This window comes from Canis lupus, chromosome 12 (assembly GCF_011100685.1).
Source record: "Canis lupus familiaris isolate Mischka breed German Shepherd chromosome 12, alternate assembly UU_Cfam_GSD_1.0, whole genome shotgun sequence".
Lineage (NCBI taxonomy): Eukaryota > Metazoa > Chordata > Mammalia > Carnivora > Canidae > Canis > Canis lupus.
In genome coordinates, this window is record NC_049233.1 from 5796574 (window position 1) to 5820690 (window position 24117).

A 24117-nucleotide genomic window follows, 5' to 3' on the forward strand; every position below is an offset into this window, starting at 1 on the left:
ATCAAATGGGAGACACGAACAGCAGATGCTTCTAATAGGTTTACAACGTTTAAAAGACCATACAACATAAGGCATTAGTTGTACTAATGTAACTGCTTCTTCGTTGGGGAAAGAAAAGTAATTATATGTACATTCATACATGAATCAGTGCTAAAGAAAACTGTAATAAAATACATTTCAAATAAACAAAAAGAACAGTTTTACATGACACAAAATTTATCAGCTGACTAAAATCACTCCTACAATTGTGGTTTACCTGCTCTTTTTCAAGCATATCTGCTTTACGGAGTATTTTCATTGCATACACATGCCCTGTATCTTTCTTCTGAACAAGCCGCACCTAAAAGTTATAAAAGAAATGTCAAGTCAAAAGTTCACAATGCCATGCTAACGCTTTCATGTGTTTTAAGAAATAATTTAAACTGAAAAAGTATTACACTATTAATACAAGCAACCAGCAATAACAAAGCAGAAAAAAGCGCTTTTTTAATGTTCCAGAATGGATATATTTATTAATATCATGAAGTCAGCCCTGAAAACATTCTCAAACATCTCCACATCTGAACAGGTTTCACTCCTTCGTTGAATAAATCCATCTAATTTAAAACCCTCACTTTCAAATTTAAGGATTCATTATACCCATGCCACATATCCATCCAGTCAGCTCAGAAAACCTAAGGAATCAATTACAACAATGTTTAAAACAACAGCAAAAGCTTATGGGTAGAAAAAACATCAAGAAGGAAAAAACCTAAAAGGTATAATTAGGGAAATGGAGTTTTATGCAGTTTTCCTTTTTCTTTATCTTCCAATGTTTTTAGAAAGAACAGATAATTTTATGATGAAAAGAAAACTAATGGTCTATCAACCCAAAGACAAATCTCTTGGCAAGTCCCCACACATCCTCCCCCTACCCTCATAAGATATGTATGCTTTCTCCCCCCTGTACCTTTCTTCCTGTTTTTCCTGAGTCTGATGTCCCTTCCTCACTAAACAGTCCTTCCAGAGGGAGTACCGTACCTTTCCCTCTCCCCAGGAGCCAACAGGGATTCTGAACACTGAGGGATCAATTTAATTTTTTGACTTGTGCTTCTCAGTAGGTACTCACATTTCCCCTAGGTATGGGTTTTTAATAATATGCTACTCCTTTTATACAAAGTTAATGAAACTATTGCATCAGTAAGTAGTCCACTTTGGGTGTTTACCATTAACAATGATGACCTCACATGGGCTCATTCAAACCCTCCCCACCAGACTGCCCTTATGACCTAGCAGGATGCATCTACGAGACCAGGTAGGACAAAGCTGCAGATGCTTTCAGCTCTCTACCACTATCTGCATAACCTATTTCTATAAATTCTGTCTCCTGGAACTATTTTCAGAGCAATAGCAATCTGGGGGAAGAAATGAAGGGTACAGATATGCTGTTAGTTTGCTCTTAGAGAGGCAGTGTGATGCTGGGAAAAGCAAGAGCTTATGTAAGATCAGGAACTCCTTTAAGATACAAAAAGAATGGGTCAAGGAGGAAAAAGAGAGAGACAAACCAAGAAACAGACTCTCAACTACAGAGAATAAACTGATGGTTACCATAGGGGAGGTGAGCAGGAGGATGGGTGAAATAGGTAATGGGGATTAAGGAGAGCACTTTGTCATCATGAGCACTGGGTGATTAAAAACTTTAAGAAAGGGATGCCTGAGTGGCTCAGTGGTTGAGTATCTGCCTCTGGCTCAGGCTGTGATCCCAGGGTCCTGGAATCAAGTCCCATATCGGGCTCCCCGTGGGGAGCCTCTGCCTGTGTCTCTGCCTCTCTCTGTGTGTGTCTCACATGAATAAATAAATAAAATCTTAAAAAAAGAAAAAAAAAAAACTTTAAGAAAAATTCAGGAATTCCTGGGCCCAACTTCTGGGGCTGCTGCTCAATGGCCATGTGACAACAGAACATTATATATCCCCCTTGAGTCTTAATTTCATCATCCATAAAATGAGTTCTTGTAGGAGAGAAGCACTCAGTAAATAATAAATATTGATTTCCTTCTACCTTTCAACTCTCCCTCTAGATCAATACTTAGAACATCAACATCATCTCTGGCAAAACAGAAGAATAATCAGAGATCTGGGACAGGGGAGGGAGAAAGAAAGAAAGGACAGAGAGAGCAGTTAAAATGTGGGGCTGGCATGCCTGACCTATCTACCCCATATTTCAGTTCTATTAACAATCATGAATCATGAATATGTCAGCAGCTTCAAAGTTCTGTGGTGTTTTTATATCTGATAAGTAGCTGTGTTTTTTTTTACCTCACCAAATGCTCCTCTGCCTATCACTTTTAAGGACTCAAAATCTTCCAATCCAAGTCTTGTTCTCTTCAAACGAAGAAACTCTGTTTCCTTCCGAGCATGCGCGGATCTCCTCAGTCGTTTCTAATGTTTAAATAAAGGGAAAGAGAGGTGGGAAGGGGAGGAACTAAAACACTGCAACTCCTTAACAGTCTTATTTGTGATTGGAAAGCAGGGCCACACAGACTAAGCACAACCTTCTCACACGTGAAGAACCCTTAAGAAGGGTTCTTAAGAGGAACAGAAGAACCCTTAAGAGGTCAAATCTCCCCTCCCCAGCATTTGGACACAATAACCAAACCATAGAGAACAGATGGGTGCCTGCCTCCTCTGAGGACTCTACCAACTTTGGCAATCAACTATTTGAACTTTTCTAATGAAGGAAGAATAAACAATCAATGTTTTCCTTTAATTTCTGCATATAAAATAAAAGGGTATGAGCTTTTTTAAATTTCCTTCTGGGTTTGTTGGGGTTTTTTGGGTTTTCCTGGATTCTATGATTCATTCCTATTTTTCTTTTCATTCCTATTTTTGAAAGCATTTCCACTCTCATTTCAGTTCTTTGCACAGTTTAACTGTATTTTTTCCTACTGCATCTGTAGGCATTGGGGGAAGAGCTGATTTGATATTTTGCCTTGATAATGATTTCAGAAATTGGCACTACTTCTTAAAGACTTTCCCATGATTTCTGTAAATATGCTATAATTTGCTTTTTTAAATTTTAATGTGATCTCATCTCTTTCTTAGAATTCTAAATCTAGTTAATTTACTATAATTGTGCCTAGATAAATATTCTTCTCCCTGGTACTTAGTAATTAATTTCTCCCTTTGCATAAATACCTAAATCCAGAAGTACACCAGCTCTCATAAGTTCTTCTGTTACTAAGCCAAGACCCTTTCCCTATGCTCCAAGGCTAACAACTTGCTGGGCAAGATCTGCCATGCTGGGTTCAAGGAAAAATTTCCCAATATGAATTACCTCTTCATCTTTTAGGCCTTCTTCTTCCATCACTTTTTCTAACTTCTTTTGTCTAAAAATAAATAAAGATATTTGAAATAACTGAATACTTTTCTGAAAAGTCTATATAAACATAGTATCTTTTTAATGATATAAACAGGTAAATCTCAAAATGCCTCATTAAAACAATTACAGGGCTGCCTGGGTGGTGAAGTCTGTTGGGTTACCAACTCTTGGTTTCAGCTCAGGTCATGATCTCAGAGTTGTGAGACAGAGCCCCACATCAGGCTCCACCCTCAGCAAGGAATCTGTTTATAAAGATTCTCTGTCTCCCTCTCCCCTGCCCCTCTGCCCCAGCCACCCCCAACTCCCCCCTGCCCTCTCTACTTATGCATACACACCCTCTCTCTCAAAAATAAATCAATCTTTAAAAAAAAAAAAATTACAGTTACTAAGACAACTAAAAAGATCCCCACCCTTTGTTAGTTCTACATTTTGAAAAAGACTATATAAGACATTAATGCAACAAAGAATCCTATTTCAATATGAAAAGTTCTCTCTCTTTTTTAAAAGTATTTCCTCCTTAGCAAACCACAAACAGCTGGTGTTTGATAACCTCTTCTATCAGGATGTCTCTCTGTCCCTGACTGAAATCTACTTCCTTTATTTTTACATCTTCCTCCCCCTCCGTACACAAGCAAAGAGTGATAAACAATAGTAAAGGCAGAATTTAGAGATTCAAGGGGGGAGGGGGGGGCAGGAATGATTAAAACAGGCAACTGGCACCACTGTTAAAATTTAAGGCTCTAAATCCGTAGAGTATTAAACTTTAAAAACTGCATCCACGAATATTTTTTTAAAGATTTTATTTATTTATTCATAGAAACACAGAGAGAGAATGAGAGGCAGAGACACAGGCAGAGGGAAAAGCAGGCTCCATGCAGGGAGCCCGAAGCGTGACTCGATCCAGGGTCTCCAGGATCACGCCCTGGGCTGCAGGCGGCGCTAAACTGCTGAACCACCGGGGCTGCCCCACGAATATTTTTTTTAAAGATTTTATTTATTTATTCATGAGAGACAGAGGGGGGGGCGGGGGGGGGGGGGGGCAGAGACACAGGCAGAGGGAGAAGTAGGCTCCATGCAGGGAGCCCAACGTGGGACTCAATCCGGGGTCTCCAGGATCACGCCCTGGGCCAAAGGCAGGTGCTAAACTGCTGAGCCACCCAGGAATCCCCATCCATGAATATTTTTGATCTATAGTCTCATACTGACTTGATAAAACTCAAAGACACAAGAAAAACTTCCTTATAACTGATTCCACCTGTATTTATTTAGCATAATAAACGAAAGCATATTGACTGGGATCTCTATCCCTTATCAGCATTCCAGATAACAGGCAATGTGGACAGAGCAGGGAAGAATGTAAGTAGGAAATATAGGGTGCTGGGGTGCCGCAGCCAGTTGAGCGCCCAACTCTTGGTTTTCAGCTGGGGTTGTGACCTCAAGGTCATTGGATCAGGCCAAGTCAGGCTCCAGCTAGGCACAGAGTCTGCTTAAGACTTGCTCTCCCTCTCCCTCCCCACAATCTGTGGGCATGCACATTGTTACTCTCTCAAATACATAAATAAATCTTAAAAAAAAAAAAAAAAAAAAGAAAAGAAAGTAGGAAATACATGAAGCAACAGCATGTAGTCTAATGTGGCAGAGGCACACAGCACTTCAAATGTCACACTAAGAGGGCTGGCTCGGTCTGTAGACAACTAAGGGCTACAGACCGAGCCAGGGGTTGGTGTGTAAAGGAGTGATGTGATGAGATTTCTGTTTTAAAATGACAGCCAGCAGTAAGGAGCTGATGGATTGGCTGGGAAAGCAACAAACAAAGACTAAGGCAAATTGAAAGCTCTCCTAATGATTCTTCAGAGTCAAGATCTGGACCAAGAGCTGGAAACCCAGAATGAAGTAAAGGGGGTTACTACAAAGATGACTAACTGGTAGTAGGAGTCAAAGGAAAAATCTTAGACTTTCTCATGGGCGGGGGGATAATGATGCCACCAACCAAGACAGGAAACACAGAGAAAGGACCATGTGAAGGTAATGGAATTAATTTTGGTCAATATATAATTATTGCAATAATAGTAATTAAAATTTGTATTGTGTTAGAAATCATATTACAAATCCACAGGATCATGGGGATCCCTGGGTGGCTCAGGCTCCCTGCTTGGAGCCTGCTTCTCCCTCTGCCTATGTCTCTGTCTTCTCTCTCTCTCTGTGTGTGTCTCTCATGAATAAATAAATAAAATCTTTAAAAAACAAAAAACAAAAAAACCCTACATGGTTCCCAGTCTGCCTACTTCACTTCTCTGAGTTCCCACAATATTTTATGATACACATCTTTGTCTGCATGTGTGTTAAAAGGATAAGGCTATACTGCTGGTACTTTCAGGAGTATAAGTTAATTAGTTGAAGTAAAAATAATCAAAGAGGGGCACCTGGGAGGCTCAGTCAGTTAAGTGTCTGCCTTCGGCTCAGGTCATGATCCCAGAGTCCTGAGATTGAGCCCTGCATCGAGCTCCCAGCCCAGTAAGGAGTCTCCTTCTCCCTCTCCCTCTGTCACTCCCTCTGCTTGTGCTCTGTCAAATAAATAAATAAAATCAAGAAAGAAAGAAGGAAGGAAGGAAGGAAGGAAGGAAGGAAGGAAGGAAGGAAGGAAGGAAGGAAGGAAGAAAGAAAGGGAGAAAGAAAGAAATTAAGAAAGAAAGAAAGAAAGAAAGAAAGAAAGAAAGAAAGAAAGAAAGAAAGAAAGAAAGAAAGAAAGAAAGAAAGAAAGAAAACATCATGGCAAGAACTATAACTCCACCATGGTCAGCTCTTTTTGTGCCTTGAATATCAAACACCATCATACTTTCTGACTATATTTTTTTTTTGAATGACCATACCAGAGTGGGAAGTCCAATATGCTATCATACAAAGTATGACCCAGAGACAGTTGCTTCTGACTATATTTAAATCTTAATTCAAACTAAGAAGTTTTCCGTAGCTTGAGTATACTTGCAAGAGTAATTAAATGGGTTCTGTAGAATACCTACCTGAGGGTAAAGTTATTAGAATCAACTCCTTGAACACAATCAGATTCTTTCATTAGAAAAAGTATCCAGAAAAAGCCTATCATGCAGAATTCTCCATGGTAATAATTTATTGGGCCCAAGCCAATGAAGACCTTAAAGACCCCCAAAATGGCAAGCATAACCTAAAATGAGGCTTACTAGTGACATCCTCTATGAGATGACATGAAGAAATTACTGTTAACTTTGTTAGATTCATGGTGGCACTGCAATGACACAAGTAAATGGCCTATTTTTAGAGATGTACACTGAAATACATAGGATTGAAATCATAAATGCTTGGGCAGCCCCGGTGGCTCAGCAGTTTGGCGCTGCCTTTGGCCTGGGGTGTGATCCTGGAGACTGGGATCGAGTCCCGCGTCGGGCTCCCTGCGTGGAGCCTGCTTCTTCCTCTGCCTGTATCTCTGCCTCTCTCTCTCTCTCGCTCTCTGTCCCAAATAAATAAATAAATAAATAAATAAATAAATAAATAAATAAATAAATAATTTTAAAAAAAGAAATCATAAATGTTTGAAATTTGCTTTAAAACACACAGCAAGAAAAAATAAAATGGAACAGATGAAACAAATTTAGCAAAATCTTGATAATTACTGAATCTGAGGGATGAATATACAGGGGTTCATTGTATTAATCTTTCTATGTGTGTGTTTAAAAGTGTTCATAACAAAAAAGAAAAGCAGGCCCCTCCACTGGTATGTCTCTGATTGAAGAGCCAGTTTAGCTAACACTCCAAGCTTTGGTGAAGTCACTCTTGCACTCAACTGCAATGATCCAGAGCAGAACCCCGGGAAAGAGATTGGCCACTTTCACACTTACAGGCCACACTCAACCTAACTCCATCATGGCCTTCCATGAACTCCATTTACTTGCATGTGAGCCCACCTCTCATGAGACAGTAAGTTCTTTTGAAGGGATGGCCCATATCTGAATCCTTCTTTTCCACTAATAGTGCTTTGTACACACCAACTTTATAAAATTTATGTTTCCAAATGGTGAGAAAAAGAAAATCAGAGTATGTAATGATGTGCAGACACATTCATGACTATGTGTAATTAGCTCCCTCTGCTAAGATTTCAGTTCACCTCACAGCACATCTTGATTCAGAGGTTCCAGGGATAGGAGAAAAGGGCTAGTCCATTCTATGAGAGTTGACCAGACAATATTTCTAATTTCTGTTGATGAGACATTTGAAAATCCAGTAAAAATAGTATAGAAATAAGCACTAGTTGTTATTTCTATGATTAAAATTGAAAATATTCTCAAGAAATACCCTAAAAATAAATATTACACAGATTTTTTAAAAATCTCAACAAATTGGGGTGCTGGGGTGGTACAGTAGGTTAAGTGTATGACTCTTGGTTTTGGCTCAGGCCATGACCTCAAGGCCCTGAGATCGAGCCCCAGGTCAGCTCCATGCTCAGCACTGAGTCTGCTATCCCTCTTTCTCTGCCCCTCCCTGGTGTGTGCTCAAAATAAATAAATAAATACATACATACATACATACATACAACTCAACAAATTACTTTGGTTTGACTGATACATCTAATCAGTGAACAACATTCAAAGGTCAAGACTTACTCATCCCTAGGACTTAGATAAAACTGACACTTGTAGGCACCTAGGTGGCTCAGTCTATTAAGTGTCCACCTTCAGCTCAGGTCATGATCCCAGAGTCCTGGGATGGAGGCCCACTTCAGGCTCCCTGCTCAGCAGGAAGTCTGCTTCTCCCTCTCCCTCTGCCTTTCCCCCTGCTCCTTCCCTCTCAAATAAATAAATAAAATCTTAAAAAACCAAAAACCCCCAAAAAACTGACAGTTGCTCACTAAATAATCACATATTGCAACTCCGTATCAGATCAGACCAAATACACAGGAAAACCTGGGTAAGAATGAATATCTAAAAGGAGTAGCAGACAGTGCTGGTTCTCAAAGGGTAAAATGTAGAAAAGTTCTTATTTGATTTAGGGGCGGAAGGTGAGGGAAGCATACCATTACTTCCTATTAAATTGGGTTTTTGGGATCCCTGGGTGGCGCAGCAGTTTGGCGCCTGCCTTTGGCCCAGGGCGCGATCCTGGAGACCCGGGATCGAATCCCACGTCAGGCTCCCAGTGCATGGAGCCTGCTTCTCCCTCTGCCTGTGTCTCTGCCTCTCTCTCTCTCTGTGACTATCATAAGTAAATAAATAAAAATTTAAAAAAAAAATTTTTTTAAAAATTGGGTTTTTGTGGCCTTAATTAATCCACCAAAACAGTATTTATGAAAAACAGAAACAACACAGAATATTTAATAAGAAAAAATGCCAGCTTCCTCAGTTTTGATTTCAGGCTGCTATAATCATATTTTTTATATGAAAAACTAGGCAATTATCAATATTTACTGGGTACTTAGGGTCACATGAGAGAATAGAAGGAGAACTGCTATTCTTAGATAACCTTACCATCAGAGGCAAAACAAAGATTAAAATAGTATGTATACAAAAAAAAATAGTATGTATACAAAAAAAATAGTATGTATACAAATTATATACATATATATATACACACACACACACACACACACACATATATATATATAAAGAAGATAAACTTGCATTCTTGAGGGGATTCAGCTTATAGCCTACCAGTAGCATTAACAGGAGACCATCAGACACCAGACTCAGGGGGTTTAATTGTTTTTAAATCCATTAGTAGAACTTGCTGTAATGTTTCCAATCCCAGCCAATGTTCTCACATTTTACTTTTATACAGAAAACCAATCCTAAATGATTTTTATTCTTTCTTCTACCTCTAGGTTTTGGTTTCATCTCCCCTGCCGTTAGGTACTTTGTTTCAAATATAACCTACTGCTCTACTACACATGGAACAATGCAAAAGTGCATGTATGTGGCAGAAATACTAGAGATTTTAAAGGCATCCAAGGGAGGAACAAAATGAAAATTTGTTACAATCTGATCTCAAAATTTACTAGCAATACTTATTTCAAACCACTCATCATCACATATTAGTGATATACTCATAATAAAAGTTTCTTTAAAAAAAATAAATAAGGGATCCCTGGGTGACGCAGCGGTTTAGCGCCTGCCTTTGGCCCAGGGCACCATCCTGGAGACACGGGATCAAATCCCACGTCGGGCTCCCGGTGCATGGAGCCTGTTTCTCCCTCTGCCTATGTCTCTGCCTCTCTCTCTCTCTGTGACTATCATAAATAAATAAAAATTTTTAAAAATATATAAATAAACAAATAAATAAATAAAAGTTTCTTTATCAATGAGTGTCTCATATCACTTAAACTCTGCTTATTTCTCAAGGTTCTATGACATTTCCACCCATAACATCAAAAAGCCTGAAAATCCATTTCTGATAGGGTTTTTGTTGTTGTTGTTTCCAAGTAGGCTCCACACCCAGCATGGAGTCCAGTCTGAGGCTTGAACTCACAACCTTGGGATCAAGACCTGAGTTGAAATCAGAAGTCAGACACAACTGACTAAGAAACTCAGTTCCCCATCTGACAGTCCTTTTTTTTTTTTTTTAAGATTTTATTCATTTATTCATGAGAGACAAAGAGGCAGAGACACCGGCAGAGGAAGAAGCAGGCTCCCTGACTCGATCCCAGGACCCAGGATTCACGATCTGAGCCAAAGGCAAATGCTGAACCACTGAGCCATCCAGGTGCACCCCCCATCTGACAGTTCTTTTTTTTTTTTTTTCCATCTGACAGTTCTAAATGTAGTTCTAAATGTGGTAGTAACTCCTGCCAATCGCTGTTTTCCTTTTTTAATTTTTAAAATTTCTAGCAATAAAACCTAAATAGTCTTATCAATTGGTATAACAAACCCACAACAAAGATCAACTCATTTCCCAAAAAGGGGGCACCAAAAAAAGGGGGCACTAAATGAAAAAGATTAGCAAGGATATCTGAGACCTTCAACGTATTTACTACTTTTTTTTAATGAAAAATAATGATTTGATAACAAAAATTACCAAAAACATTCTAATCCTCTTAAATGTTTAATATTCCCTTCTTACGATCTTTTAATTAATTTGGTCTTTAAGAAAAGCAAAACCAGGGGCTCCTGGATGGCTCAGTCAACCAGTTAAGTGTCTACCTTTGGCTCAGATCATGATCTCAGGGTCCTAGGATCAAGCCCCCACATTGGACTCCCTGCTCAGTGGGGAGTCTGCTTCTTCCTCTCCCTCTACCCCTCCCTACTGTCCCGTCTCTAATAAATAAATTAAATCTTTAAGAAAAATGAGTATGACCTGATTGTTTACACAGAAAATCCTAAGGAATCTACAAAAAAGCTAGTAGAATAAGTAAATTAGCAAGTTGCAGGATATAAAGTCAATATACAAAATTCAATTATATTTCTATATGCTAGCAGCAAATAATTGGAAAAAATTTTTTAAACATCCAATTAACAGCTCAAAAAAAACTCCAAAATACTAGTAACAGATGAACAAAATAACACGTAAGATCCCCACAGTAAACACTACAAAACACTGCTGAGAAAAATTAAAGACCTAAGAGAATAGAGAGATACACCATGTTCATGCATCAGAAGATTCAATACTGATGTCAATTCTCCCCCAAACTAATCTACAGACTCAATACAATTATAATCATAATTCCATCAAGCTTTTCTCTAGAAATTGACAATCAGATTCTAAAATGTATGTGAGGAACGGCTGGGTGGCTCAGTGGTTGAAAGTTTGCCTTCGGCTCAGGACGTGATCCCAGAGTTTTGGGATCAAGTCCTGCACTGGGCTCCTGCAGGGAGGCTGTTCCTCCTCCCTCTGCCTATGTCTCTGTGTCTCTCATTAATAAATAAATAAAACCTTAAAATACAATACAATAAAATGAAATTATATGAAAATTCAAAGAACCTAAAATATCCAAAACAATCTTAGGGGGAAAAGAAAACAAAACAATGTAGTTGAAGATTTACACTACATGACTTCAAAACTTACCACAATGCTACAGTAACCAAGTCAGTATGATACCGGCAGAAGGACAAATGATCAATGAAAGACAGTAGAAAACCATATTAGGGTTCAATTTCTGGTTCAGTTGGTAGAGCATGTGACTCTTGATCTAGAGTCATCTAGATCTAGTGTTCTCATCTCATACACTTATTAACTCAAGATGGATCATAGAATTAAATGTAAAAACTAAATTATAAAAGTTTCCAGGGATCCCTGGGTGGCGCAGCGGTTTAGCACCTGCCTTTGGCCCAGGGCGTGATCCTGGAGACCCGGAATCGAATCCCATGTCGGGCTCCCCGTGCATGGAGCCTGCTTCTCTCTCTGCCTATGTCTCTGCCTCTCTCTCTCTCTCTCTCCCCCTGTGACTATCATAAATAAATAAAAATTAAAAAAAAAAAAAAAAAAGTTTCCAAAGGGCAGCCCTGGTGGTTCAGTGGTTTAGCGCCGCCTTCAGCCCAGGATGTGATCCTGGAGACCAGGGATCGAGTCCCGCGTCAGGCTCCCTGCATGGAGCCTGCTTCTCCCTCTGCTTCTCCCTCTGCCTGTGTCTCTGCCTCTCTCTGTGTGTCTCTCATGAATAAATAAATAAAATCTTTAAAAATAAAATAAAATAAAAAAATAAAAGTTTCCAAAGAAGATACAGAATATCTTTATGACTTGGGGGGCAGCAAAGGTTTCTTAGAGGTCACAGAATGCAAGAACTATAAAAGAAAAAAATGTCAAATTAGAGTTCATCAAAATTTAAAACTTCTGCTCATCTAAAGACAACAAACAGGAGGGAACCTGGGTGGCTCAGTCGGTTAAGCATCTGCCTTCGGCTAAGGTCATAATCCCGAGGTGCTGGCATCAAGTCCCACATTGGGCTCTCTTCTCTGCAGTGAGTCTGTTTCTCCCTCTGCCCCTCTCCCTACTCGTTCTCTCTCTCCCTCTCTCTCAAATAAGTCTTTAAAAAAAAGAAAAGAAACAGGAGGGGCACCTGGGTGGCACAGTTAGGCCTCTCTTGATTTTGCTCAGGTCATGATCTCAGGGTCATGAGATCAAGCACTGCATTGGGCTGTGAGCTCAGCAAGGGATCTGCTGTAGATTCTTTCCCCTCCCACTCCCTTTCCCTTTGCTTCTCCCCCCAGCTCTCATGAGTGTGTGCACATACACACTCTCTCTCTCAAATAAATAAATGAATAAAATCTTAAGAGGAAAAAAAGGCTGACATTTTGTTAGCAAAAATGTAAAGCAACTGGAACTCTCACACATTGTTGGTAATATTTTAGAAAAAAAATCTAGCAGTTTTTCATAAAACTAAATATATACTTATGTATATTTATGATCCAGCAATTCCACTCTGAAATATTTACCCAAGAATTGAAAACACATGTTCACAAAAAGATCTGTACACAAATGTCAGTAGAAACTTATTCAAAACAGCCAAAAACTGGGGATCCCTGGGTGGCTCAGCGGTTTGGCACCTGCCTTTGGCCCAGGGCGCGATCCTGGAGTTCCGGGATTGAGTCCCGCATTGGGCTCCCGGCATGGAGCCTGCTTCTCCCTCTGCCTGTGTCTCTGCCTCTCTCTCTCTCTCTGTGTCTATCACAAATAAATAAATCTTTATTTATTTTTTTTTAATTTTTATTTATTTATGATAGTCACACAGAGAGAGAGAGAGGCAGAGACATAGGCAGAGGGAGAAGCAGGCTCCATGCACCGGGAGCCCGACGTGGGATTCGATCCTGGGTCTCCAGGATCGCGCCCTGGGACAAAGGCAGGCGCCAAACCGCTGTGCCACCCAGGGATCCCTAAATAAATCTTTTAAAAAAAAAAAAAAAAAACAGCCAAAAACTGAGAAAAGCCCAGATGTTTATTAACAGAAGAATGTAAAAACAGAGGTATAGTCAGAAAACAGAATGGTACTCAGCCAATACAAAGGAACAAACTACTGATACAAGAGCAACATGGATGAACCTTGAAAACATTAGGATGAGTGAAAGATGCCTTACTCAAACGAGTACTTACTATATGAATCCATTTACATGCTCCATTTGCATGGAACCAGCAAGAGTAATCTAATATAGAAACAAAATTACAACAGTGGTTGCCTGGGGTTGAAGGAACATCTCCAAGAATAAAAGAACTTTCTGGGACGATGGTACCATTCTGTCTTGATAGGACTAAGTTCTACAGGTATTTCCATTTGTCAAAACTTGCTGAATGGTACCCTTAGATTGTGCATTTTGGTTGGAATCCCAACGTGGGTATAGAGATTACTTAAAAAGACAGAAAAAAACAATGACTGTGCATTTCATTGTATGCAAAACTTACACTCTCTTAAATATATACGTATATATAAATATTGAACTTGTTATATAAGCAGACATCATATTCAGAAGTAAAACATACTGACATCTCCATCATAATTTGAAGTATAGCAAAAAATCAAGATGGTTTAATGAATGAATAGAGGGATGGATAGATGAATATGTAATAAAATGAATGATAAACGTAGAATCTTGATGTATATAAGGGTATTCAGTATATTATTCCTTCAACTTTTCTGCACTTTTAAATATTTTCATAATAAAATGCTGGGAATAAAATTTTAATTACAAGTTACCACATGAATACTCTACACCAGATCAATAACAACAGGTGCCAAGTGATTAAGTGATTACTACGTGAGAAGCACTATGGTGGTTACTCACATATGTTATATATAATCCCCATAGCAATCCTGCAAAGCAAGTATTATCTCCACTTTCCAGATAGGGAACTGATACACAAAAAGACTAAGAAACTTATTCCAGACTCAGACAGCTAATAAATGGTAAAAGCATGACTCTATACGCAGCTCTGATTCCGTAAGGGCTGCTCTTTCCGTTACATCATACTGTTTTAACAATAAATCCAAGGATTTGACCCAATTAATATTTTTATACTATGGAATTCTGCATTGTTCTTTTTCCTAAGAGTTTAAGTAATCTCTGCACCCAATGTGAGCTCAAGCTCACAACCACAAGATCAAGAGTCACATGCTCTACCAACTGAGTCAGCCAGGTGTCCCTGTGTTATGACTAGTAGTAAAAATGAGTGGGTTAAATAGCAAGGGTTTTGGAAATCAATGACCCTGTCCTTCCACTGTAATGGGATAGCTACTGCATGGCTGCTGCTATTCTTATCTCCTTTCAACAATATTATGAATGTGTTTTATGATACTAGACATGAATGCCAAAACCATGACACAATTTTCTCAAACACAGTTCTTTACCTCATTTCTCGTTCTTCATGTTGAGCGATAAGGTTGCTATAAAAATTCTCCAGTGTCACTTTGGTCATGGTCACTCTTTCCTTTGTGTGATTACTCATGGAGGAACAAGGTGTTGAGCCTGTCATTGCCATGGCTGCTAGAAACAAAAAAAGAAGAGGTATTAGTTTTGGATTAGAACCCACCAACTAGGGATCCCTGGGTGGCGCAGCGGTTTGGCGCCTGCCTTTGGCCCAGGGCGCGATCCTGGAGACCCCGGATCGAATCCCATGTCGGGTTCCCGGTGCATGGAGCCTGCTTCTCCCTCTGCCTGTGTCTCTGCCTGTGTCTTTCTCTCTCTCTCTGTGTTGTGTGTGACTATCATAAATAAATAAAAATTAAAAAAAAAAAAAAAAAAAAGAACCCACCAACTATGTACTCTCTTACTCCACTGGTAGGAAAGTAAATTTGTTTAAGTTTTCTGGAGGACAAACATATAATATATAACAAAAGCCAAAGAGAATATTTGGTGAAAATAAGTATATATTAATGTCCTATGACCCAGAAATACCATTGCTAGGTATAAGACCTAAAGAAATTGTCACACGGGCTCTTACGAAATGCATAAAGGGGGTGCGTGGGTGGTTCAGTCAGTTAAGCGTCTATCCTTTGGTTCAGGTCATGATACCACGGTCCTGAGATGGCGCCCCACATTGGGCTCCCTGCTCCCTGCTCTCCTTCTCCTTCTGCCCTTCCCCCTGCTTGCTCTCTCTCTCATGCTCTTTGTGTTTCTCTCTCTCAAATAAATAAATAAAATCTTTTAAAAATTAAAAAAAGAAAGAAATGCACAAGGATGTATATAATACACAATGTTTATTATGCCCTCATTTGTGTTATAGGAAGTTGAAGCCAATTCAGTAAGGAAATAAAGAAAATGTTGTGGATGCACATAAAGAAATAACATGCAGCAGTCAGAAGCAAATCTATCTGTACCTAAAAGTGACATGAATATATCTTTAAAACATATGCTATAACTTTAAAAAGGAAGAGAACAAGATCACAATACCATAAATGTATACTAAGAATATATAATATAGACACAGAATAAAACTTTGCCATCCAAGAATCTACCTTGAAGAAATAAAATCTTTAAAAAAAATTTTTTTAAATAAAATAAAATATGTATCAAATGTGACTAATGGTTTAACTTTAGGCAGTAAGAATGCCATTCTTTTGTGGCATAAAGATCATTTATGTGGGCTTTTCCATATTTTATATATTTTCTTAAATGAGCATGTACTATTGCTACTAAATTACCAATAATTTTTAAAGATTTTTTTAAAAGATTTATTTATTTATGAGAGATACAGAGAGAGGGAGATGCAGAGACATGGGCAGAGGGAGAAGCAAGCTCCATGCAGGGAGCCCGATGTGGGACTCGATACCAGATCCTGGGATTACACCCTGAGCCAGAGGCAGACACTCAACCGCTGGAGTCACTCAGGTGTCCCTAAAGATTTTATTTTTAAGTAATCTTTCCACCCAACGTGGGGCTCAAACTTACAACCCAAGATCAAGAGTTGCATGCTCTACTGACTAAGCCAGCCAGGTGCCCCAAATTATCAATAATTTTTAAATTTATAAACTTTCTACAGTTAAAAATCTATAACAAATGCTCATCTACAGGGGCACCTGGGTGGCTCAGTGGTTGAGCATCTACCTTCTGCCCAGGTCATGATCCCAGGGTCCTGAGATTGAGTCCCACATCGGGCTCCTCACAGGGAGCCTGCTTCTCCCTCTGCCTATGTCTCTGCCTCTCTCTGTGTCTCTCATGAATAAATAAAATCTTAAAAAAGGACAGCCTGGGTGGCTCAGTGGTTTAGCACCGCCTTCAGCCCAGGGCGTGATCCTGGAGACCCAGGATCAAGTCCCAGGTCGGGCTCCCTGCATAGAGTCTGATTCTCCCTCTGCCTGTATCTCTGTCTCTCTCTCTGTTCCTCATGAATAAATAAATAAAATCTTTTTTAAAAAAAATCTTAAGAAAAAATAAAATAAAATGCTTATCTGCAGGTATAGATGTACTCTGACATGTCTTATAGTATTTGATAAATGCATGCTATTTGGATTTATAAATTAAATTAAAACCTATGATAAAAACAATGTTACAAAGAAAAAACCTGAATCATAATTTTAGCTATAAAAGATAGATTAAAAACAAGAAACCCTAACTTCTTAATTTACATATGAGAAAACTGATACCAACACGGTTTAAACAACTTACAGAACATTTTTCCCTAAATTTATTTATTTTAAAAGATTTTATTTATTTATTCACAAGAGACACAGAGAGAGAGAAGCAGAGACACAGGCAGAGGAAGAAGCAGGCTCCATGCGAGGATCCCGACGTGGGACTCGATCCCAGGATTCCAGGATTCCAGGGTCACGCCCTGGGCCAAAGGCAGGCTCTAAACCGATGAGCCACCCAGAGATCCCCCATTTTTTCCCTAAATTTAAATCTCATTTTCCCCAGCCCATACTGTCACAGTTGGCCAAACCATTCACCACTCTGGACTTGCTCCAGGGTTGAGAATAATGCTAGATATTTTAACCTTATCATGCCTTCCTCCAATATGACCTGTTTCTAAGTTTGTCCTTTCATCCCAATATGAAGCTGAGTAAAAATCAGAAGCGACCAAGGGCCATTTTCAAAAGTACATTTGGGACGCCTAGGTGGCTCAGCGGTTGAGCATCTGCCTGCTTTAGCTCAGGGCGTGATCCCGGAGTCCCTGGAACTTGTCCCGTAGCAGGTTCTTTGCAGGGAGCCTGCATCTCCCTCTGCCTACTTCTTTGCCTTTCTCTCTGTGTCTCTCATGAATAAACAAAGTCGGAAGAAAAGAAAGAAAGAAAAAAAGAAAGAGAAGAGAAGAGAAGAGAAGAGAAGAGAAGAGAAGAGAAGAGAAGAGAAGAGAAGAGAAGAGAAATATAACAATTTTTTTTAAAAAGTACACTTTATGGAAAGTTTCCTTAAGGTTCTTCCCTTAATACTTAGCAGCTTCGGGCAGCCCGGGTGGCTCAGCAGTTTAGCGCCGCCTTCAGCCCCAGGCGTGATCTTGGAGATGCGGGATCCCCACATTATGAGTCCCACATTGGGCTCCCTGCAGGAAGCCTGCTTCTCTCTCTGCCTGTGTCTCTGCCTCTCTTTCTCTTTCTCTGTGTCTCTCATAAATAAATAAAATCTTAAAAAAAAAAAAATACTTAGCAGCTTCTTAGATTAAGGCTATTTAGGAGTGTGCACTTATTATTACTAAGACAAAAGGCTTAACATAAAAGATATTCAGGCAAAAGTCACGTAAAAGAATAATCCTTTCAGAGCAAAGAGATTCAAGATCAAGGCTCTACTTCAAACATTTTTATTCATGATGTGCCAAAATGATTAGTAATCACAAATTCAAGAAAGTGAACTCAGCTCTACCTTACAATGTTATTCGTTACTGTTACTTTTTATGGGCGGTTTCTGCTAATAGCAACAGCTAACCCAAATATTTTTAGGATAACAGTAGAATTTTTTAAAAACCTCTGGTTTATGAAGCTTGGGTGTGGTTCCTTATTTGTCAGCCTGTACCCCCTCCACCCACAATGAAAACCACATGCACTCTAAGTCTGGTGAAGAAATTTTAAACCAAATTTAAAAACAAGTCTGAAGCAAGGGAGTGCTTTGTACTCCTCCCTTGCCTGAACACTTCTAGAGACCCTTTTATATATATATAACACATACATGTGGTTACATTCTAACAACTGAAATTATTTCAACATAAAAATGCAACTAGTGTTTAAACCTAAGACAAACAATGTCTTTCATATAATAGGTTGTTAATAAATATAAGTTGAGCAAGTTCATGATTTTTTGGTTGTCAAAAAAACTAAAGAACAAAATTACATTTACATTGATCTGTATATAAATACTGGGGTGAAGAAAGTTTTGACTCATTTAAGTCATTGGCATGGCTTTCTAAGCTTTTAAAAAGATCGACAGATAAGTGTATTCAAAGATGCTCATATAACAGACCAACAAATTTTCTAGTAGAATGATAGTCTCTAATGTAATGGCAAAGGTGGCACTGCCCTTCCCTTTGACCTTTCTTCAAAACCTCCTCCTCCTCCCCTTCCTCTACTCATAAAAGGAATAGCCTTTTCTAATAACCTTTCATCAAAAGATACAATCACTATTGCCCTATAGCAATTTATAGCTTTACTGGGTCAACCAAGTACTTTTTATAAGACAGGGATCACACTCACACTTTTTGATCATTCAAGCCTTCATGCCCTGACCTACAAGCCAATGGAGGCCCCTGTCCTATTTGTTTCATTCTCCAACTCTGCAGGATTAGGGAACAGGTAGGTAAAAAATCCTTAAAGGTGTTAAAAGTTTAAAAGAATGTGATCTTCAGAAGTTAGGGGTAGGTAGTGTAAACATAAAAGTAGACTGAATGAATGCATTGTTTTATTCAACCCAGATGATTATCCTTGGTTGACTGGCTCTAACTCTACAATGGCACTGTCATCTCTAATGAAGACCCCTTCTCTCACCAATTCTTTACTTACTTCTTTGTAACAGACAATCCTGTATCTTTCATTTGGGCCAATGAACACGGATGCTAAGACTATTCCTTAAGAATCATGTATCTGAATTTCTCCTCCTGAACTGTAAGCCAAGGCAAAGCAAGCATCTGTCTTACACTACTCTTAATATCCTTCTCCCATCTCATGCTCAATGTACTTAGTAAGCACCTTATAAAAGATTTGCCAAGAAAGCACTCATCTGGGATCCCTGGGTGGCGCAGCGGTTTGGCGCCTGCCTTTGGCCTAGGGCGCGATCCTGGAGACCCAGGATCGATTCCCACGTCGGGCTCCCGGTGCATGGAGCCTGCTTCTCCCTCTGCCTGTGTCTCTGCCTCTCTTTCTCTCTCTGTGACTATCATAAATAAATAAAATTTAAAAAAAAAAAAAAAAAAAAAAAAAAAAAGAAAGCACTCATCTTTCCTCACCATTCCTGGGAGCTGAGAATATGTATGTAGGACAGGAACGGTATTGGGAGGTGAAATGGTTTTCTCCGCCAAGTTGGGGGATGAAGTTCTGGTCCTCTTACCAGCGGAGCCTGTTAGCCTGATGTCGTCTGTTTAGGGAAACCACAGCTACTGCCTGGCTAATTCTAATTCAGAGCCAAGGTGAGCTGAAAGGGAGAGGAAGCAGCAGGTGTGCCTCACATCAACCTCCCTCTGCACATTTAAAAAAAAAAAAAAAAAAAAGCTTCTCTTTGTGTCTTTTAGTCGATTCAAAGTGCAAACTGGGAGATCTGATCTTTAGTAGATCAGCTAGTAGCTGTTTCTGCACACTTTGTGATACACACTTTCCTTTTCCATTATTTCTTTAAAAAAACAACAACAAAAAACCGTCACTCAATTTTCCTGTGATTTTAAGATGATCTGAAGCCCTGTACCCTAAGACTCGCCGTGGGGAAGGGGGCACACTCAAAGGAGCCACACCCCAGCGTGGGCCTTCCACATCTCTGCCTCACACAACAGCTCCTAGGTTCTCAGACCCCAGAAAAAAAGAAAAGAGGTGCAAAATGGTAATGACTGCGATCCCAGAGGAGACCTGAGCTGTAGCAGCGAGCAAAGCTGGCAACACGGAAAAAGAGAAGAGAGCCCGGCTCCCCGCCCCAACCGCACAAAAAGAAAGAAAGAAAGAAAGAAAGAAAGAAAGAAAGAAAGAAAGAAAGAATGGGGTGGGGAGCCTGCGACGGGGGAAGTGTGGCGAGGACCGACCGGGAGAGCAGCCGGGCGCGGCGGGGTGCCAGGGGTGCCAGCGGCTGAGGAGAGCCGCCGAGGGCCGGCCCGCACAACGGCTGGAAAGAGGGCGCCGGGGGGAGGGAGAGCCCCTAAAGGAGGGGGCAGCCTGGGGTGGGCTGAAGACTCACCAGAGCCCCGGGAAAGAAGGGCTGGGGACGGCGGACGGCCGCGGACGCCGCCCGGCCAGCGACCTCTCCGACCGGCAGACACGCGAAGCCCCAGCGGCAGCCCCGCGCCGACCAGCCACGACCGGGGGACGCGCAAGGGGCTCCGAGGCTGCGGCCGGGGGCGGGAGCGCGTAAGGACAACAGGAAGCGCTCCAACCGCCGGAAAAGACGGCAGCGCGGAGGGGCCAAGGCAGCCCAGTCCCCCGCCGCGGAGAGGGGCTGGCGCGGGGGCCGGGGGCCCGCACTGCGCAGGCGTGACTGCCCCGCGACGCGGCGGGGGGGGGCTTCGGGACTGCGCGTGCGCGGCCCCGCCGCACCCATCCTCCCCGCCTCACCTGGGAGAGGGTCGGAGGGAGAGGGAGGCGGTGCGGAGGGCGGCAGCGCGCCGTGTGCAGTGGGGGTTTCGGGGTGGGCTAGGCCGGGCTCGGGGGAGGTGCCCTGTGTTTTCTGGTTTCTTTGTTTGCTTTATTTGGAGATAATTACAGACTCGCAGAAGGCTGCAAGGCTAATACGAGGAAGTCCCGTGTACCCATCACCCACCCAGTTCCCTCACCATCTTACACAACTAGTACATGATCAAAACCAGGAAATTGACATCGGCACAACACAACTAACTAAACCAATACGATTGACTAGATTGCAGACCTTACTCGGATTTTACCAGTTTGCCATGCACTCGTTGGTGTGTCTGTGAGTGCTTGCGTGCTCGCATTCATCTGTAGTTGTATTAAATTGTATTACTTGTGTAGTCGTCATCCCCCGCCTTCCCCTGATTTTTGATCATCGTAGCAATAAGTCGGCTAGAACCCCTGACCCCACCCCATCTTACTCTTCCTTAAAATAAGGACTAACACTAAGGACTTACTTGGGATCTGGAGAGCTTTCGTAACGTCAGGCTATGGCGTGGGGGGGGGGGGGGGAGCATCCCAGTCTGCACAGAAGAACCTGCTTTTCAAGGCAACGCAACCGCTTAGTCTGTGCAACCCCGAGTAAAGAAGCCCCAAGCCTTCAGGACGCTCATTCTTTTCTTGAGAAAGGAGCACAGAGCTCTTGACTAGAAAGCGTCAGGCTCCTGGAAACATTATAGATGAGTAAGATAGGGTGCCTGCTTGCCTTCAAAAAGACCATGTAGGTAGCAAAATGTGTAAGTCATTCATTAGGGTATTTTGTGCTAGCTTGGTGCCTCATTCTTGGGTTATTCTAAGACTATAAAGCTTGGTTTTGCCGTTCAAACTTGGGGTCCTGGGCTTTGTTTCCTTAATGGTCTTAAAAAACGTAGGCATTCCGTGACTGCTTTTATCTTCCTAGACTTCAAAGCCCTGTTTCCTTTGTGTCGCCTCAAACTAAAAAGAATTCATCCTTCATTCTCTCTGTCCAAAGGCCCTTCTCCACCAATGCCTTTTGTCAAAGTCCTACCAGTCCTTAATGACTTAATAGCAGTGCAAGATGTTTGCTTAGCGCACTTTCCAGTTTAGAAACCCCATTCGTTCATCTGATCTCAGTTCATCCTCGCAAGTCTTTGGCAGGTCACATAGGATGAGTAACTTTACACATAAAGTAACTAGCACTGAGAGAAGTGAAGGAACTTGCCTGAATTGTCACAGCTAGTAAAGCAAGAGGAGCCTCATTCTCTGATTGCAAATCCAATGTTCTTTCTGCTTTCCCCTTTCCCCAGCTGAAACCTTATCTTTTCCTTGGAGCCTTCCCAATTTCACCAGAGGATACATATCCCATCCTCTATTCTCTATAGTTCTATATTAATTTATCTATACCTTAACTCTAATAAACACTAAAATTTTACTCAAAATTGCTCAACCAGAATATGCTGCTCTTCTCTACTTCCAGCAAATAGAAACAAAACCTAAGTGCCACCAGTCACTTATACCCACCCCAGACTGTGAGTTGGAAGCAGAAGCAAGTGTGAGCTGACCCTTACACCCACAGGACGGGGCCTTATTTGCCTCCCTATAATACTGTGTTGTTGGATCCCGCTTTTATTTTAAATGCCATTTGGGCAGCCCCGGTGGTGCAGCGGTTTAGCGCCGCCTGCAGCCCAGGGTGTGATTCTAGAGGCCTGGGATCGAGTCCCACATTGGGCTCCTTGCATGGAGCCTGCTTCTCCCTCTGCCTGTGTCTCTGCCTCTCTCTCTCTCTGTGTCTCTCATGAATAAATAAATAAAGTCTTTAAAAAATAATAAATGCTGCTATTTTTTTATCATGCATTTTTTGCATTAATTTTTATTTTTTTAAATGTTGCATTAAAATGTTATCTTGATTACTGATTCTTTTGCTACCCTCATAAATCTTGTACCAAGGGAAGTGTCTTGCTCACCTCACCCTACTCCAGACCCTGGAACGATCACTCTGAATCCATTCTGGTCAGAGTGGTAGCTGCTACATACAGTTTCTAGAGACCTTCATAGAGATCTCAGACCAGGATGGTCATGTGTAACACGGCCACCCTTTCTGGGAAAGCAAGTACTCAGCTTTTGTTATATTCTGTAATGGAGGCAGACAGAAAAGAAAGGAAGTGAAAATGGATGTTGAGTGATCCAGCCAATAATGACTGCCATGGAGTATACATTACTTTGCTGTTCTCTTTTAATCCAATTTCCTTTTTTTTTTTTTTAAGATTTTATCTATTTATTCATGAGAGACACAGAGAAAGAGGCAGAGACATAAGCAGAGGGAGAGCAGGCTTCCACAGGGAGCCCAATACAGGACTCAATCCCGGGTCCCCAGGATCATGATCTGAGCCAAAGGCAGACACTCAACCACTGAGCTACCCAGTTGCCCCCTTAATCTAACTTCCTAATCTTTTTTTTTTTTTTTTTTAATGATAGGCACACAGTGAGAGAGAGAGAGAGAGGCAGAGACACAGGCAGAGGGAGAAGCAGGCTCCATGCACCGGGAGCCCGACGTGGGATTCGATCCCGGGTCTCCAGGATCACGCCCTGGGCCAAAGGCAGGCGCTAAACCGCTGCGCCACCCAGGGATCCCTCTAACTTCCTAATCTAAGTGCAGAATGGCATATTGCAGGATGCTTTATTTTTAAATTTTATTTATTTTCTTTAGTAAGCTCTACACTGAACATGGAGCTTGAACTCAAGACCCCAAGATCAAGAGTCACATGCTTCTCCAGGAGTTCCATCCAGGTGCCCCTACAGGACCCATATTAATTGACTACTGGTTAATGGGAACATCCCTTTTTATTTTCTATTTTGTATTATCTCTGCCCTCATATAATTATAACTACAATACAATCCACCTATTCAAGATTCTCAGTTTGGGGTTTTATTTTGGGGGGTTTTGTTTTAGGTTTTGGTTTTCTGACATCTTTTTGCCACAAAGTACATGTTATTTTCATTCACCATACAAATAATTTCCTGTAATATCCCAGAGCAAGGTGGAGAATTTAGCAGTCTGATTGGGAGTCCCCTGAGAGACCCACAGGCCAGTGGGATCAGCACAGA

At 41.0% G+C, this 24117-nt stretch overlaps 1 protein-coding gene across 5 annotated transcripts in view; it reads right to left on the reverse strand.

The window, feature by feature from the left end:
* Nucleotides 1-20855, reverse strand: part of STK38 (serine/threonine kinase 38) — a 41654-nt gene extending 20799 nt beyond the window's left edge. The window contains exons 1-5 of one of the 5 annotated variants that reach the window (XM_038553875.1): nucleotides 20606-20855; nucleotides 14653-14785; nucleotides 3315-3366; nucleotides 2297-2419; nucleotides 257-340 (exon numbers count right to left, since the gene is read on the reverse strand). In XM_038553875.1, coding sequence (XP_038409803.1) covers nucleotides 257-340; nucleotides 2297-2419; nucleotides 3315-3366; nucleotides 14653-14783 — 390 coding nt within the window. In that variant the 5' untranslated portion in view covers nucleotides 14784-14785; nucleotides 20606-20855. Of the gene's footprint in view, nucleotides 1-256; nucleotides 341-2296; nucleotides 2420-3314; nucleotides 3367-6556; nucleotides 6844-13403; nucleotides 13428-14652; nucleotides 14789-20605 lie in introns of those variants that run through there. The other 4 variants (XM_038553873.1, XM_038553874.1, XM_038553876.1 and 1 more) reach the window with 4 other exon arrangements.
* Between the last annotated feature and the right edge of the window lie 3262 nt (nucleotides 20856-24117).